This window comes from Macaca thibetana, chromosome 8 (genome assembly GCF_024542745.1).
Source record: "Macaca thibetana thibetana isolate TM-01 chromosome 8, ASM2454274v1, whole genome shotgun sequence".
Taxonomy (NCBI): domain Eukaryota; kingdom Metazoa; phylum Chordata; class Mammalia; order Primates; family Cercopithecidae; genus Macaca; species Macaca thibetana.
The window spans coordinates 74,028,656-74,044,729 of NC_065585.1; the positions used below are offsets into that span (position 1 = coordinate 74,028,656).

General features: G+C 38.8%; 1 protein-coding gene across 3 annotated transcripts in view; it reads right to left on the reverse strand.

Annotated features, from left to right (window-relative positions):
* XKR9 (XK related 9) overlaps positions 1-16,074 on the reverse strand; it is a 135,905-nt gene that overhangs the window by 87,200 nt on the left and 32,631 nt on the right. For all 3 annotated transcript variants that reach the window (XM_050801912.1, XM_050801911.1, XM_050801910.1), the window contains exon 5: positions 13,127-13,347. In XM_050801912.1, coding sequence (XP_050657869.1) covers positions 13,127-13,347 — 221 coding nt within the window. The remainder of the gene's footprint in view (positions 1-13,126; positions 13,348-16,074) is intronic.

Genomic DNA, 16,074 nt, shown 5'->3' on the forward strand with positions numbered 1-16,074 from the left:
TTTGTACACTGTTTATTGATTTCCTATTTGGAAAAGGAAATGTTAACACATATACACATATATATACACACACTTCTTCCATTTTCCTCTCCCTCCCCCATCCACCCAAAAGAGCAACATCAAAATTTTTGGTAAATATTTGGTGTTTGCCTTATGATATGGTTTGGCTTTGTGTCCCCACCCAAATCTCATCTTGAATTGTAATCCCATAATTCCCACATGTCATGTGGGAGGTAATTGAATCACAGGGGAAATTTCCCCCATGCTATTCTCATGATAGTAAGTTCTCATGAGATCTGATGGTTTTATAAAGGGTCTATGCCTTCATTTTGCTCTCATTCTTCCTCCTGCTGCCATGTAAAGAAGGATGTGTTTGCTTCCCCTTCCGACATGATTGTAAGTTTCCAGAGGCCCCTACCAGCACTGCAGAACTGTGAGTCAATTAAACTTTCCTTTATAAATTACCCAATCTCAGCCAGTTCTTTATAACAGCATGAGAATATACTAATACAGTAAATTGGTAACAGAAGTGGGGTGCTGCTATAAAGATACCCCAAAACAGAGAACCCAGACTAAGATGGCCAAATATGAAATGCTTCGATCTGCAGCTCCCAGCAAGACCAACGCAGAAGGTGGGTGATTTCTGCATTTCCAACTGAGATACCAGTTCATCTCATTGGGACTGGTTAGACAGTGGGTGCAGACCACGGAGGGTGAGAAGAAGCAGGGTGGGGTGTCACCTCACCCATGAAGTGCAAGGGGCCAGGGACCTCCCTCACCTAGCCAAGGGAAGTCATGAGGGACTGTGCTACCAGGTCCAGATACTATGCTTTTCCCATGGTTTTCGCAACCCACAGAACAGGAGAACCTTCATGTGCCTGCACCACCAGGGCTCTGGGTTTCAAGCACAAAACTGGGCAGCTGTTTGGGCAGACACCAAGCTAGCTGCAGGAGTTTTGGTTTTTTTTTTCCTAGCCCAGTGACACTTGGAACCCCAGCAAGACAGAACTGTTCACTCCCCTGGAAAGGCAACTGAAGCCAGGGAGCCAAGTGGTCTCACTCAGTGGGTCCTACACCCAGGGAGCCCAGCAAGCTAAGAATCACTGGCTTGAAATTCTCACTGCCAGCATAGCAGTCTGAAGTCAGCTTGGATGATCAGTGCGGGGAGGGGTGTGCGCCATCACTGAGGCTTCAGTAGGCAGTTTTCCCCTGAGAGTGTTGAGGAAGCCCAGAAGTTCAGATTGGGCAGAACTCACCACAACACAGCAAAATGGCTATGGCCAGGGTGCCTCTCTAGATTCCTTCTCACTGGGCAGGGCATCTCTGAAGAAAACACAGCAGCCCCAGTCAGGGGCTTGAGGATAAAATTCCCATGTCCCTGGGACAGAACACCTGAGGGAAGGGGTGGTTGTGGGTGCAGTTTCAGCAGACTTAAATGTTCCCACCTGCTGGTTCTGAAGACAGCAGTGGATCTCCCAGGACAACATTTAAGCTCTACTAAGGGATAGACTGCCTCCTCAAGTGGGTCCCTGACCCCCATACCTCCTGACTAGGGGGTACCTCCCAGCAGGGATTGACAGACACCTCATACAGTAGAGCTCCAACTGGCATATGGCCAGTGCCCTCTAGGATGAAGCTTCTGGAGGAAGGAGCAGGCAGCAATCTTTGCTGTTCTGCAGCCTCTGCTGGTGATACCCAGGAAAACAGGGTCTGGATTAGACCACCAGAAAACTCCAGTAGATCTGCAGAAGAGGGGCCTGACTGTTAAAAGAAAAACTAACAAACTGAAAGCAACATCAACATCAACACCAACATAAAGGACACCCACCCAAAAAACCACATCCAAAGGTCATTAGCATCAAAGATCAAAGGTAGATAAATCTACAAAGATGAGGAATAACCAGCACAAAAAAGCTGACAATTCCAAAAGCCAGAATATTTATTCTCCTACAAAGGATCACGGCTCCTCTCCAGCAAGGGCACAAAACAGGAGAGAGAATGAGAATGAGTTTGACGAATTGACAGAAGTAGGCTTCAGAAGGTGGGTAACAACAAACTCCTCTGAGCTAAAGAAGCATGTTTTAATGCAATGCAAGGAAGCTAAGAACCTTGATAACAGGTTACAGGAACTGCTAACTAGAATAATCAGTTTAGAGAAGAACATAAATGAACTGATGGAGCTGAAAAACACAGAACGAGAACTTTGTGCAGTATACACAAGTATCAATAGCCAAATCAATCAAGCAGAAGGAAAAATATCAGAGTTTGAAGATCAACTTAATGAAATCAGTCAGGCTGGAAGACAAGATTAGAGAAAACAGAATGAAAAGGAATGAACAAAGCCTCCAAGAAATATGGGACTCTGTGGAAAGACCAAACCTATGATTGATTGGTGTATCTGAAAATGATGAAGAGAATGGAAGCAAATTAAAAAAAAAAAAATTCACAATAATATCCAGGAGAACTTCCCAAACCTAGCAAGACAGGCCAACATTCAAATTCAGGAAATACAAAGAACATGACTAAGATAATCCTCAAGAAGAGCAACCACAAGACACATAACCATCGGATTCTCCAAGGCTGAAATGAAGGAAAAAATGTTAAGGGCAGCCAGAAAGAAAGGTCAGGTCATCTACAAAGGGAAGCCCATCAGACTAACAGCAGATCTCTCTGCAGAAACTCTACAAGCCAGAACAGAGTGGGAGCCAATATTCAACATTTTAAACAAAAGAACTTTCAACTCAGTATTTCATACCCAGCCAAACTAAGTTTCATAAGTAAAGAAGAAATAAAATTCTTTACAGACAAGCAAATGCTGAGGGATTTTGTCACCACCAGGCATACCTTACAAGAGCTCCTGAAGGAAGCACTAAATATGGAAAGGAAAAACTGGTACCAGCCACTGCAAAAACACATGAAAATATAAAGACCTATGACACTATGCAGAAACTGCATCAACTAATGTGCAAAATAACCAGCAAGCATCATGATGACAGGATCAAATTCACACACAACAGTATTAACCTTAAATGTAAATGGGCCAAATGCCCCAATTAAAAGACACAAACTGGCAAGTTGGATAAAGAATCAAGACCCATTGATGTGCCGTATTCAGGAGACCCATCTCACATGCAGAGACATACATAGGCTCAAAATAAAGGGATGGAGGAATATTTACCAAGCACATGGAAAGCAAAAAAAAAAAAAAAAAAAAAAATCAGGAGTTGCAATGTTAGTCTCTGATAAAACAGACTTTAAACCAACAAATATCAAAAAAGACAAAGAAGGGCATTACATATTGGTAAAGGGATCAATGCAACAAGAAGAGCTAACTATCCTAAATATATATGCACCCAACTCAGGAGCACCCAGATTCATAAAGCAAGTTCTAAGAGATGTACAAAGAGACTTAGACTCCCACACAATAATAGTGGGAGACTTTACACCCCACTGTCAATATTAGATCAATGAGACAGAAAATTAACAAGGATAATCAGGACTTGAACTCAGCTCTAGACCAAGAGGACCTAATAGACATCTACAGAACTCTCCATCCCAAATCAACAGAATATATATTCTTCTCAGTGCCACATAGCACTTATTCTAAAATTGACCACATAATTGGAAGTAAAACCCTCCTCAGGACATGCAAAAGAATGAAAATCATAACAAACAGTCTCTCAGACCACAGTGCAATCAAATTAGAACTCAGAATTAAGAAACTCACTCAAAACTGCACAACTACATAGAAACTGAACAACCTGCTCCCGAATGACTATGGGGTAAATAACAAAATAAAGTCAGAAATAAATAAGGTCTTTGAAACCAACGAGAACAAAGACACAACGTACCAGAATCTCTGGGACACAGCTAAAGCAGTGTTTCGAGGGAAATTTACAGCACTAAATGCTCACATCAGAAACCAAGAAAAATCTAAAATCAACACCCTAACATCACAATTAAAAGAACTAGAGAAGCATGAGCAAACACATTCAAAAGCTAGCAGACGACAAGAAACAACTAAGCTCGGAGAAGAACTGAAGGAGATAGAGAAACGAAAAACCCTTCAAAAAATCATTGAATCCAGAAGGTGGGTTTTTGAAAAGATTAACAAAATAGACCACTAGCAAGACTAATAAAGAAGAAAAGAGAGAAGAATCAAATAGACACAATAAAAAATTAAAGGGGATATCATCACTGATGACATAGAAATACAAACTTCCCTCAGAGAATACTACAAACACCTCTATACAAATAAACTAGAAAACCTTGAAGAAATGGATAAATTCCTGGACACATACACCCTCCCAAGACTAAACTAGGAAGAAGTCAAATCCCTGAATAGACCAATAACAAGTTTTGAAATTGAGGCAGTAATTAAGAGCCTACCAACCAAACAAAGCCCAGGACCAGAGGGATTTGCAGTTGAATTCTACCAGAGGTACAAAGAGGAGCTAGTACCATTCCTTGGGAAACTATTCCAAACAGAAAAAGAGGGACTCCTCCCTAACTAATTTTATAGGCCAGCATCATCCTGTCACCAAAACATGGCAGAGACACACACAAAAAAAGAAAAAGAAAGAAAAGAAAATTTCAGGCCAATATCCCTGATGAACATCGATGCACAAATCCTGTATAAAATACTGGCAAACTGTATCCAGCAGCACATCAAAAAGCTCATCTACCATGATCAAGTCAGCTTCATCCCTGGAATGCACAGCTGGTTCAACATAGGCAAACCAATAAACGTAATCCATCACATAAATGGAACCAATGACAAAAACCACATGATTATCTCAATAGATGCAGAAAAGGTCTTCAATACAATTCAACACTCCTTCATGCTAAAAACACTCAATAAACTAGGTATTGATGGAACATATCTCAAAATAATAAGAACTATTTATGGCAAATCCATAGCCAATATCATACTGAATGGGCAAAAGCTGGAAGCATTCCCTTTGAAAACCAGCACAAGAAAAGGGTGCCTTCTCTCACCACTCCTATTCAACATGATATTAGAAGTTTTGGCCAGAGCAATCAGGCAAGAGAAAGAAATAAAGGATATTCAAATAGGAAGACAGGAAGTCAAATTGTCTTTGTCTGCAGGTGACATGATTGTGTATTTAGAAAACCCCTCATCTCAGCCCAAAAACTTAAGCTGATAAGCAACTTCAGCAAAGTCTCGGGATACAAAATCAATGTGTAAAAATTACAAGCATTCCTATACACCAATAATAGACAAACAGAGAGCCCAATCATGAGTGAACCACCATTCACAATTGCTACAAAGAGAATAAAATACCTGGGAATACAATTTACAAGGGACGCAAAGGACCTCTTCAAAAAGAACTACAAACCACTGCTCAAGGAAATAAAAGAGGACACAAACAAATGGAAAAAACATTCCATGCTCATGGATAGGAAGAATCAGTATTATGAAAATGGCCATACTGCCCAAAGTAATTTATAGATTCAATGCTATTCCCATCAAGCTACAACTGACTTTCTTCACAGAATTAGAAAATCTACTTGAAATTTCATATGGAATTTTTAAAAAGCCCATATAGCCAAGACAATCCTAAGCAAAAAGAACAAAGCTGGAGACATCATGCTACCTGGCTTCAAATGATACTACAAGGTTACAGTAACCAAAACAACATGACTGGTACCAAAACAGATATATAGAACAATGGATCAGAACAGAGGCCTCAGAAATAACACCACAGGTCTACAACCATCTACAACCATCTGATCTTTGACAAAAACAAGCAAAGAGGAAAGGATTCTCTATTTAATAAATGGTGTTGGGAAAACTGGCTAGTCTTATTCAGAAAATTGAAACTGGATCCCTTCCTTAAATGTTATACAAAAATTAACTCAAGATGGATTAAAGACTTAAACCTAAAACCTAAAACCATAAAAACCCCAGAAGAAAACCTAGGCAATATCATTCAGGACATAGGCATGGGCAAGGACTTCATGACTAAAACACCAAAAGCAATTGCTATAAAAGCCAAAATTGACAAATGGGATCTAATTAAACTAAAGAGGCTCTGCACAGCAAAAGAAACTATCATCAGAGTGAACAGGAAACCTACAGAATGGGAGAAAATTTTTGCAATCTATCCATCTGACAAAGGGCTAATATCCAGGATCTACAAGAAACTTAAATTTACAAGAAAAAAAAACAACCCCATCAAAAAGTGGGTGAAGGATATGAACAGACACTTCTCAAAAGAAGACATTTATGTGGCCAACAAACATATGGAAAAAAAAAACTCATCATAATGGTCATTAGAGAAGTGCAAATCAAAACCACAGTGAGATACCAACTCACACCAGTTAGAATGGTGACCATTAAAAAGTCAAGAAACAACAGATGCTGGAGAGGATATGGAGAAATAGGAACACTTTTACACTGTTGGTGGGAGTCTAAATTAGTTCAACTATTTTGGACAGAGTGGTGATTCCTCAAGGATCTAGAACTAGAAATATCATTTGACCCAGCAATCCCATTACTGGGTGTATACCCAAAGGATTATAAATCATTCTACTATAAAGACATTCACATATATGTTTATTGCAGCACTATTTCCTACAGCAAAAACTTGGAACCAACCCAAATTCTCATCAATGATAGACTGGATAAAGAAAATGTGGCCCAAATATGCCATGGAATACTATGCAGCCATAAAAAAGAATGAGTTCATGTCCTTTGCAGGGACATGGATGAAGCTGGAAACCATCATTCTCAGCAAACTAACAACCATCATTCTCAGCAAACTAACACAGGAAGGGAAATCCAAACACCCCATGTTCTCACTCATAATTGGGAGTTGAACAATGAGAACACATGGACACAGGGAGGGGACCATCACACAATGGGGCCTGTTGGGGTATCAGGGGTAAGGGGGCAAGAGCATCAGGACAAACAGCTAATGCATGCGGGGCTTAAAACCTAGATGATGGGATAATAGGTGCAGCAAACCAACATGGCACATGTATAACTACGTAACAAACCTGCACATTCTGCACAAGTATCCCAGAACTTAAAGTAAAACAAAAAAAGAAATAAATAATAAATAAAAATAAATAAATAAATAAATAAAATAAATAAACAAAGATACCCAAAAATGTGGAATCGAGTTTGGAACTGGGTAACAGGCTGAGGTTGGAACAGTTTGGAGGGCTCAGAAGAAGACAGGAAAATGTGGAATAGTTTGCAACTTCCTGGAGAATTGAAGGACTCAGAAAACTGGAAGATGTGGGAAAGTTTGGAACTTCCTAGAGACTTGTTGAATGCCTTTGACCAAAATTCTGATAGTGATATGGACAATAAAGTCCAGGATGACGTGGTCTCAGATGGAGATGAGGAATTTGGAGGGAACGGCAATAAAGATTACTCTTGCTTTGCAAAGAGACTGGCAGCATTTTGCCCCTGTCCTAGAGATCTGTGGGATTTTGAACTTCAGAGAGATGATTTAGGGTTTCTGGTGGAAGAAATTTCTAAGCAGCAAAGCATTCAAGAGGTGACAGAGCATAAAAGGTTGGAAAATTTGCAGCCTGACAATGCTGTGAAAAAAGAAAAATCAATTTTCTGAACAGACATTCAAGCACACTGCAGAATTTGCATAAGTAATAGGCAGTCAAATGTTAATCACCAAGACAATGGGAAAAATGTCTCCAGGGCATTCCAGAGACCTTTACTGCAGCCCCTTCTATCACAGACTTGGAGGCCTAAGATGAAAAAATGGTTTTGTGGGCTGGACCCAGGACCCCCGTGCTCTGTGCAGCCTCAGGACACGGTTTCCTGCATCCCAGTTGTTTCAGCTCTAGCTATGGCTAAAAGGGGCCAATGTAAAGCTTAAGCCATTGCTTCAGAGGGTACAAGTCCCAGGCCTTGGCACCTTATAAGTGGTACTGGGCCTGCAGAAGCACAGAAGTCAAGAAGTGAGATTTGGAAACCTCCACCTAGATTTTAGAGGATGTATGGAAATGCCTTGGTTTCCAGGCAGAAGTTTGCTGCAGGGGTGGATCCCTAACTGAGAACCACTGCTAGGGCAGTGCAGAAGGGAAATGCGGGGTTGGAGCCCACACACAAGGTCCCCACTGAGGCACTGCCTAATGGAGCTGTGAGAAGAGAGCCACCATCCTCCAGACCTCAGAATGGTATCTCCACCAACAGCTTGCACAGGGCACCTGGAAAAGCCACAGACACTCAACGCCAGCCCAGGAAAGCAGCCTGGAGTGGGGACATACCCTGCAAAGCCACAGGGGCAGAGCTGCCAAAGGCCATAGGCGTCCACCTCTTGCATCAGCATGACCTGAATCTGAGACATGAAGTCAAAGGGGATCATTTCAGAGCCTGAAGATTTGACTGCCCCACTGGATTTCAGACTTGCATGGGGACTGTTGCCCCTTTGTTTTGGCCAAATTCTCCCATTTGGAATGGGTGTATTTACTCAATGCCTGTACCCACATTGTATCTAGGAAGTAACTAACTTGCTGTTGATTTCACAGGATCATAGGTGGAAGGGACTTGCCTTGTCTCAGATGAGACTTCAGACTTGGACTTTTAGGTTAAAGCTGGGATGAGCTAACATTTTGAGGGACTGCTGGAAAGGGCAGGATTGTGTTTTGAAGTATGAGGACATGAGATTCGGGAGATGCCAGGAGAGGAATGATATGGTTTGGCTTTGTGTCCCCACCCAAATCTCATCTTGAATTGTAATCCTATAAGCTCCACATGTCATGGAAGTGACACAGTAGAGGTAACTCAATCACAGGGGCAGTTTCCCCCATGCTATTCTCATGATAGTAAGTTCTCACAAGACCTGACGGTTTTATAAGGGGCTTCCCCCTTCATTCAGCTCTCATTCTTCCTGTCACCATGTGAAAAAGGATATGTTTGCTTCCCCTTCTGCCACGTTTGTAAGTTTCCTGAGGACCCCCCACCACAGCACTGCAGAACTGTGAGTCAATTAAACCTCTTTCCTTTATAAATTACCCAGTCTCAGGCAGTTCTTGATAGCAACATGAGAATGAACTAATACACATTATTATAACTACATAAGTGCAGTGTTTTTATTGCTTACTTTTCAAAAAAAAAAAAAAAACACACTATATTTCCTTTCTCTTAAAATGTTTCATTATTCCTGGAGTTGACAATTGCCTTGTTTCCCTACTTGGTTAGTTTCCATAACCCTATAATTATTTCTTAGCAAAATCTTCAAATTATTTAATAAAACTCTTCTATATACATCTACTAGTTCTTTATTTTTCTGGTTTTTTAGAACACTATCCTCCTGCTCTAAGCCAGTTGCTCTTAAGTCTTGCTTCCAATCTTCCCGCAACTTCCCTTCACCTCTCTTCTACATTGCCTTCCTATTTCCTTGTTCTCCTATCGTCTTTCTTGGTTTACTCTCACGTTTTGATTAAACTTTTGTCAGGCCTTCCAGAAAAAAATTTCTCAGAAGCAAAATTTTTTGATACTTTGTATATCTCAAAACATCCTAATTCTACCCTCATACTTGATACAGTTTTGCTAGAAATAGAATTCAAAATTTAAAAAAAAAAGTTTTCCATTGAAACCTTAAACTTACTGTTCTATTATGTTTTAATTTCACTGTTATGGTTACAAATTTCATGCCATTCAGTTTTTCTATCTTTAGTACATTACCTTTTTTATCCTCTCAAATCTTCTAGAATCATCTTTCTTTGCTTCTCTGAAATGATATAATGATGTGCTTGATGTGAGCTATTTTTATTCACTCTTTCAATCTAATAACTCATATCCTTTAATGATATGCCCTGTTTTTATTCTTTGGTGATTTCTCTAGAAATCATAACATGAATATTAAGCATATCAAAGTTTAAGGCTAATCAATATTGTTACCTCAAAGATGAATATATCAATAAGATGGTGAAGCTAAAATTTCAGGGACTCTTACTTGCCCAGTCTCCTTCCAACCCTAGCAAAGCCTCATGTGTTCACCTTGTCACGTATTTTTATAAAATTTGCAAAAATAAGACATTTTAATTGCAGTTGATTAAATTCCCTGTCTCTTTCTACTCTTGTTTACTTTCTCTCACATATTCCCCTAGTATGTTCAAGTGACTGTGGGCATTTTGGGGATGTGGCTAAGGGAAACTAAGTTGAGACTACATTTAGTTTAAGCATAGGGGAAATGTTTACATGATTTGCTTCAATATTTAAGATTAGTGAGTGGCGGAGCTAGGATTCCAAGGCAGTGTACCTGATCTTAACATTTATTCACTAAATTGTCTTTCAGATGTCAACAGGTCTTTCATTCCTAATGTGAGGGCACGATAGTCTATTCTCATCTAGTTGACACTATTATTTGACATTTTTGCCAATTTCCCACTTTCCTACCTGCTTCTAACATTTTTTCTATCATATTGCTGCCCTAACCTGTATCTTACACTCTGTTCAAACTAAATTTGTGCCATTGTCAAACTATGCCTTTGTTATGCCTTTTCCTCAGTCTAAAATAACTTTGTCCAATGACATTATTCTTAATTCTGTACTTATTAATTCAGAGATTTTTATTAATTTATTTGGCATTAAGTACTGACATCAGTGAAGAAAATAGAGAACTCCCATGTTCACTAAATAAGACATCAACAGGGAAAGGACTGTCTATGCAATAAATGGTACTGGGATAAGAGGCTAGCCATATTTAGAACACTGAGACTGGACCCCTTGCTTTTACCATATACAAAATCAACTCAAGATGGATTAAAAACTTAAACATAAAATGTAAAATTATAAAAACTCTAGAAGAAAATCTAGGAAATACCATTCTGGACATAGGCCTTGGCAAAGATCTCATGACAAAGACTACAAAATGATTGTAGGTTGCGTGCGGTGGCTCACGCCATAATCACAGCACTTTGTAATTTTGTGTCTATATTCATCAAGGATATTGGCCTGGAGTTTCTTTTTTTCTTGTGTCACTGCCAGGTTTTGGCATCAAAATGATGCTGACCTCAGAGAATAAATTAGGGAAGATTCCCGCCTCAATTTTTTGGAATAGTTTCAGTAGAATTGATACCAGCTCTTTTTTATACATCTGATAGCATTCAGCTATGAATCCATTTGGTCTAAGGTTTTTTCTGGTTGGTAGGTTTTTTGTTACTGATTTAATTTCAGAATTCATATAACATAATTTTGTACATAGTTACTACAGAAAATTTGGAAATTCAGAAAAGTATTTTTTAAATGAAAACAATCATTCGTAATTCCTCCACCCAGAAGCAGACACACTTAACATTTTGCATATTTTCTTCCAGATATTTTTCTATATAATAATCTCTTTGTAACCTTAAAAATGTGCTGGCAGAAAATTTTATAAACTGTTTTTTGGCTACATTCTATGTTATAATCGCTTTCTTGTGTCATTAAAAGTTCTTTGTAAACACTCTAGTGGCTACATAATGTTCCATATTAACAGCCTACAATAATTTATTTACCAATTTCTCTATTGTTAGACAGTTGAATTATATCTCATTTTATGCTATTTTTGAATAACTTATCTCAATTTCCTACTTCAATAAGAAACTATACAGATGAAAACAGAACATAAAGATAGCTATCACTGGATCTCATAGATAGTCCAGATGCTATGTATCCTTGGGAATCATCATGAGATCTCCCATAATACAGGCTGTAAGATCTACATTTTGAACTTCTAACTTCAGAACTATATAATACAGAACTGTTAAGGGTTCTGCATCACATAGAACCCAACCCATGAATTATTTGCATCAAAAAAAAAAGATCTCATACACAATAGAGATCTCATACACACAATCATTTTGTGTCTTCCTAACAATCAAAGTAAAGGTAAAAATATTAGGCCGGGCGCGGTGGCTCAAGCCTGTAATCCCAGCACTTTGGGAGGCCGAGGCGGGTGGATCACGAGGTCAGGAGATCAAGACTATCCTGGCTAACATGGTGAAACCCCGTCTCTACTAAAAATACAAAAAACTAGCCGGGCGTGGTGGCGGGCGCCTGTAGTCCCAGCTACTTGGGAGGCTGAGGCGGGAGAATGGCGTGAACCCGGGAGGCGGAGCTTGCAGTGAGCCGAGATCACGCCACTGCACTCCAGCCTGGGAGACACAGCGAGACTCCGTCTCAAAAAAAAAAAAAAAAAAAAAAAAAATTTTTAGAAGTGGCTATGTTCTAGAGGTTTACAAGAAAATGGGAACAGAGACACTGTTTAACTGATATCACGTGTGAGTCTAGGACAGCAAGAACTCCAGGGAAGATAACAATCTTACTCCCTGAAATGAATCCCAGAATAAATGGAACCCTAGTCATTAATGCAATTTGGGACTATTATTTAGCAAATAAATGGTTTTGTAACATCTCAAGTTAATTACCTATAAAAGGACTTTTCGGAAAGGAAGACAGAAATAAACTTTTCTTTAAAAAATTAACATTTTTACCTTAACGAGCAAATCTACTGTAAAACAGCAAACACATTGGCCAACTTGCAAAACATTCATTAGTTTTTTAGTATTTACACTTTTACCCAGTAATTCCACTTCTGGGAATTTACCCAATGGATATACTTTTTACATGCAAGTGATTTATGCATAAGATTACTCGTTGCAGCATTTTTTCAATGGTTAAATATAAGAAACAACCTAAATTAACACAAATAGGGAGCTTGTTAAATAAATTATGGTATATTCATAATTTCCAATACAATGCAGAAAATAAAAATGAATGTGGGAAATTTTTCTGTACTAATATGAACGGATCTCCAAGATATACTATGAGGCACAAAAAACAAAGACAGTTTTTATTTTATGTTACCATTTGTGTTAAGGAAAAAAAAAAAAAAGGACATATGCTTTAAAAACTTTTCTGAAGGAATCATCAAATAACTAACAATAGTAGTTTTCTTTCTGGGCAGATGGATACAGTATATACCCATATATTTTTTGATATTTCAACCATATTACCGTACTTCCTTTTCAAAAGAATAAATGATTTTTGAAGTATTAAAAATTTCTAAAGTCAGCCAAAGATTTATATAGTTGACATAAGGTCTCAGTGGCATCCATCTAACACAAGGAGTTAAGAAAAACTCACACTGACTGAAATTCGCTTGTCCATGCTCCAGAAGAATGTAGAGTTGAAGAATAAGTTGTGGGCAGCCTTCCAGGTAGGTCTCAAATAGTCTGAGCATGCTCAAATCAGTCACTCTATCTATAACTTCTTTATGTAGATCAATTTGTTCTTCCATGAAGTTAGTAGTATTGCTGTCATACGTAAAAGCTGCATGGTAACCCCTTTTCAAGGCAAACCAATACCTATAAAGTAAACATAAAAACATTTCTCTTTAGTCTTATATTCTTTATAACATGTCTGTTAATACACATAATAATTTGGGAAAAGGAATATGTGGGGTTTTTTTATTATTATACTTTATGTTCTAGGGTACATGTGCACAACGTGCAGGTTTGTTACATATGTATACATGTGCCATGTTGGTGTGCTGCACCCATTAACTCATCATTTACATTAGATATATCTCCTAATGCTATCCCTCCCCCCTCCCCCCACCCCACAACAGGCCCCGGTGTGTGATATTCCCCTTCCTGTGTCCAAGTGATCTCATTGCTCAATTCCCACCTATGAGTGAGAACATGCGGTGTTTGGTTTTCTCTTCTTGCGAGAGTTTGCTGAGAATGATGGTTTCTAGCTGCACCCATGTCCCTACAAAGGACATGAACTCATCCTTTTTTATGGCAGCATAGTATTCCATGGTGTATATGTGCTATATTTTCTTAATCCAGTCTGCCATTGATGGACATTTGGGTTGATTCCAAGTCTTTGCTATTGTGAATAGTGTCACAATAAACATAAGTGTGCATGTGTCTTTATAGCAACATGATTTATAATCCTTTGGGTATATACCCAGTAATGGGATGGCTGGGTCAAATGGTATTTCTAGTTCTAGATCCCTGAGGAATCACCACACTGTCTTCCACAATGGTTGAACTAGTTTACACAGCCACCAACAGTGTAAAAGCATTCCTATTTCCCCACATCCTCTCTAGCATCTGTTGTTTCCTGACTTTTTAATGATCGCCATTCTAACTGGTATAAGATGGTATCTCATTGTGGTTTTGATTTGCATTTCTCTGATGGCCAATGATGATGAGCATTTTTTCATGTCTCTCTTGGCTGCATAAATGTCTTCTTTTGAGAAGTGTCTGTTCATATCCTTTGCCCAGTTTTTGATGGGGTTGTTTTTTTCTTGTAAATTTGTTTGAGTTCTTTGTAGGTTCTGGATATTAGGCCTTTGTCAGATGAGTAGATTGCAAAAATTTTCTTCCATTCTGTAGGTTGCCTGTTCACTCTGATTGTAGTTTCTTTTGCTGTGCAGAAGCTCTTTAGTTTAATTAGATCCCATTTGTCAATGTTGGCTTTTGTTGCCATTGCTTTTGGTGTTTTAGACATAAAGTCCTTGCCCATGCCTATGTCCTGAATGGTATTGCCTAGGTTTTGTTCTAGGGTTTTTATGGTTTTAGGTCTAACATTTAAGTCATGAATCCATCTTGAATTAATTTTTGTATAAGGAGTAAGGAAGGGATCCACTTTCAGCTTTCTACATATGTCTAGCCAGTCTTCCCAGCACCATTTATTAAATAGGGAATCCTTTCCCCATTGCTTGTTTTTGTCAGGTTTGTCAAAGATTAGATGGTTGTAGATGTGTGGTATTATTTCTGAGGGCTCTGTTCTGTTCCATTGGTCTATATCTCTGTTTTGGTACCAGTACCATGCTGTTTTGGTTACTGTAGCCTTGTAGTATAGTTTGAAGTCAGGTAGCATGATGCCTCCAGCTTTGTTCTTTTGGCTTAGGATTGTCTTGGCAATGAGGGCTCTTTTTTGGTTCCATATGAACTTTAAAGTAGTTTTTTTCCAATTCTGTGAAGAAAGTCATTGGTAGCTTAATGGGGATGGCATTGAATCTATAAATTACCTTGGGCAGTATGGCCATTTTCACAATATTGATTCTTCCTATCCAAGAGCATGGAATGTTCTTCCATCTGTTTGTGTCCTCTTTTATTTCATTGAGCAGTGGTTTGTAGTTCTCCTTGAAGAGGTCCTTCACATCCCTTGTAAGTTGGATTCCTAGGTATAGGTATTTTATTCTCTTTGAAGCAATTGTGACTGGGAGTTCATTCATGATTTGGATCTCTTTGTTATTGGTGTATAAGAATGCTTGTGATTTTTGCACATTGGTTTTGTATTCTGAGACATTGCTGAAGTTGCTTATCAGCTTGAGGAGATTTTGGGCTGAGATGATGGGGTTTTCTAAATATACAATAAAGTCATCTGCAAACAGGGACAATTTGATTTCTTCTTTTCCTAGAATATCCTTTATTTCTTTCTCTTGCCTGATTGCCCTGGCCAGAACTTCCAACAGCAAGGAGTGGTGAGATAGGGCATCCCTGTCTTGTGCCAGTTTTTAAGGGGAATGCTTCCAGTTTTTGCCCATTCAGTATGATATTGACTGTGGGTTTGTCATAAATAGCTCTTATTACTTTGAGATACATTCCATCAATACCTAGTTTACTGAGAGTTTTTAGCATGAAGGCTGTTGAATTTTGTCGAAGGCCTTTTCTGCATCTATTGAGATAATCATGTGGTTTTTGTCTTTCGTTCTGTTTATGTGATGTTTATTGATTTGCATGTGTTGAACCAGCCTTCCATCCCAGGGATGAAGCCATCCTGATCGTGGTGGATACGGTTTTTGATGTGCTGCTGGATTTGGTTTGCCAGTATTTTATTGAGGATTTTCAAATCAATGTTCATCAAGGATATTCATCAAGGTTCTAAAATTCATCAAGGTCTAAAATTCTCTTTTTTTATTCTGTCTCTCCCAGGTTTTGGTATCAGGATGATGCTGGCCTCATAAAATGAGTTAGGGAGGATTCCCTCTTTTTCTATTGATTGGAATAGTTTCAGAAGGAATGGTACGAGCTCCTCCTTGTACCTCTGGTAGAATTAGGCTGTGAATCCATCTGGTC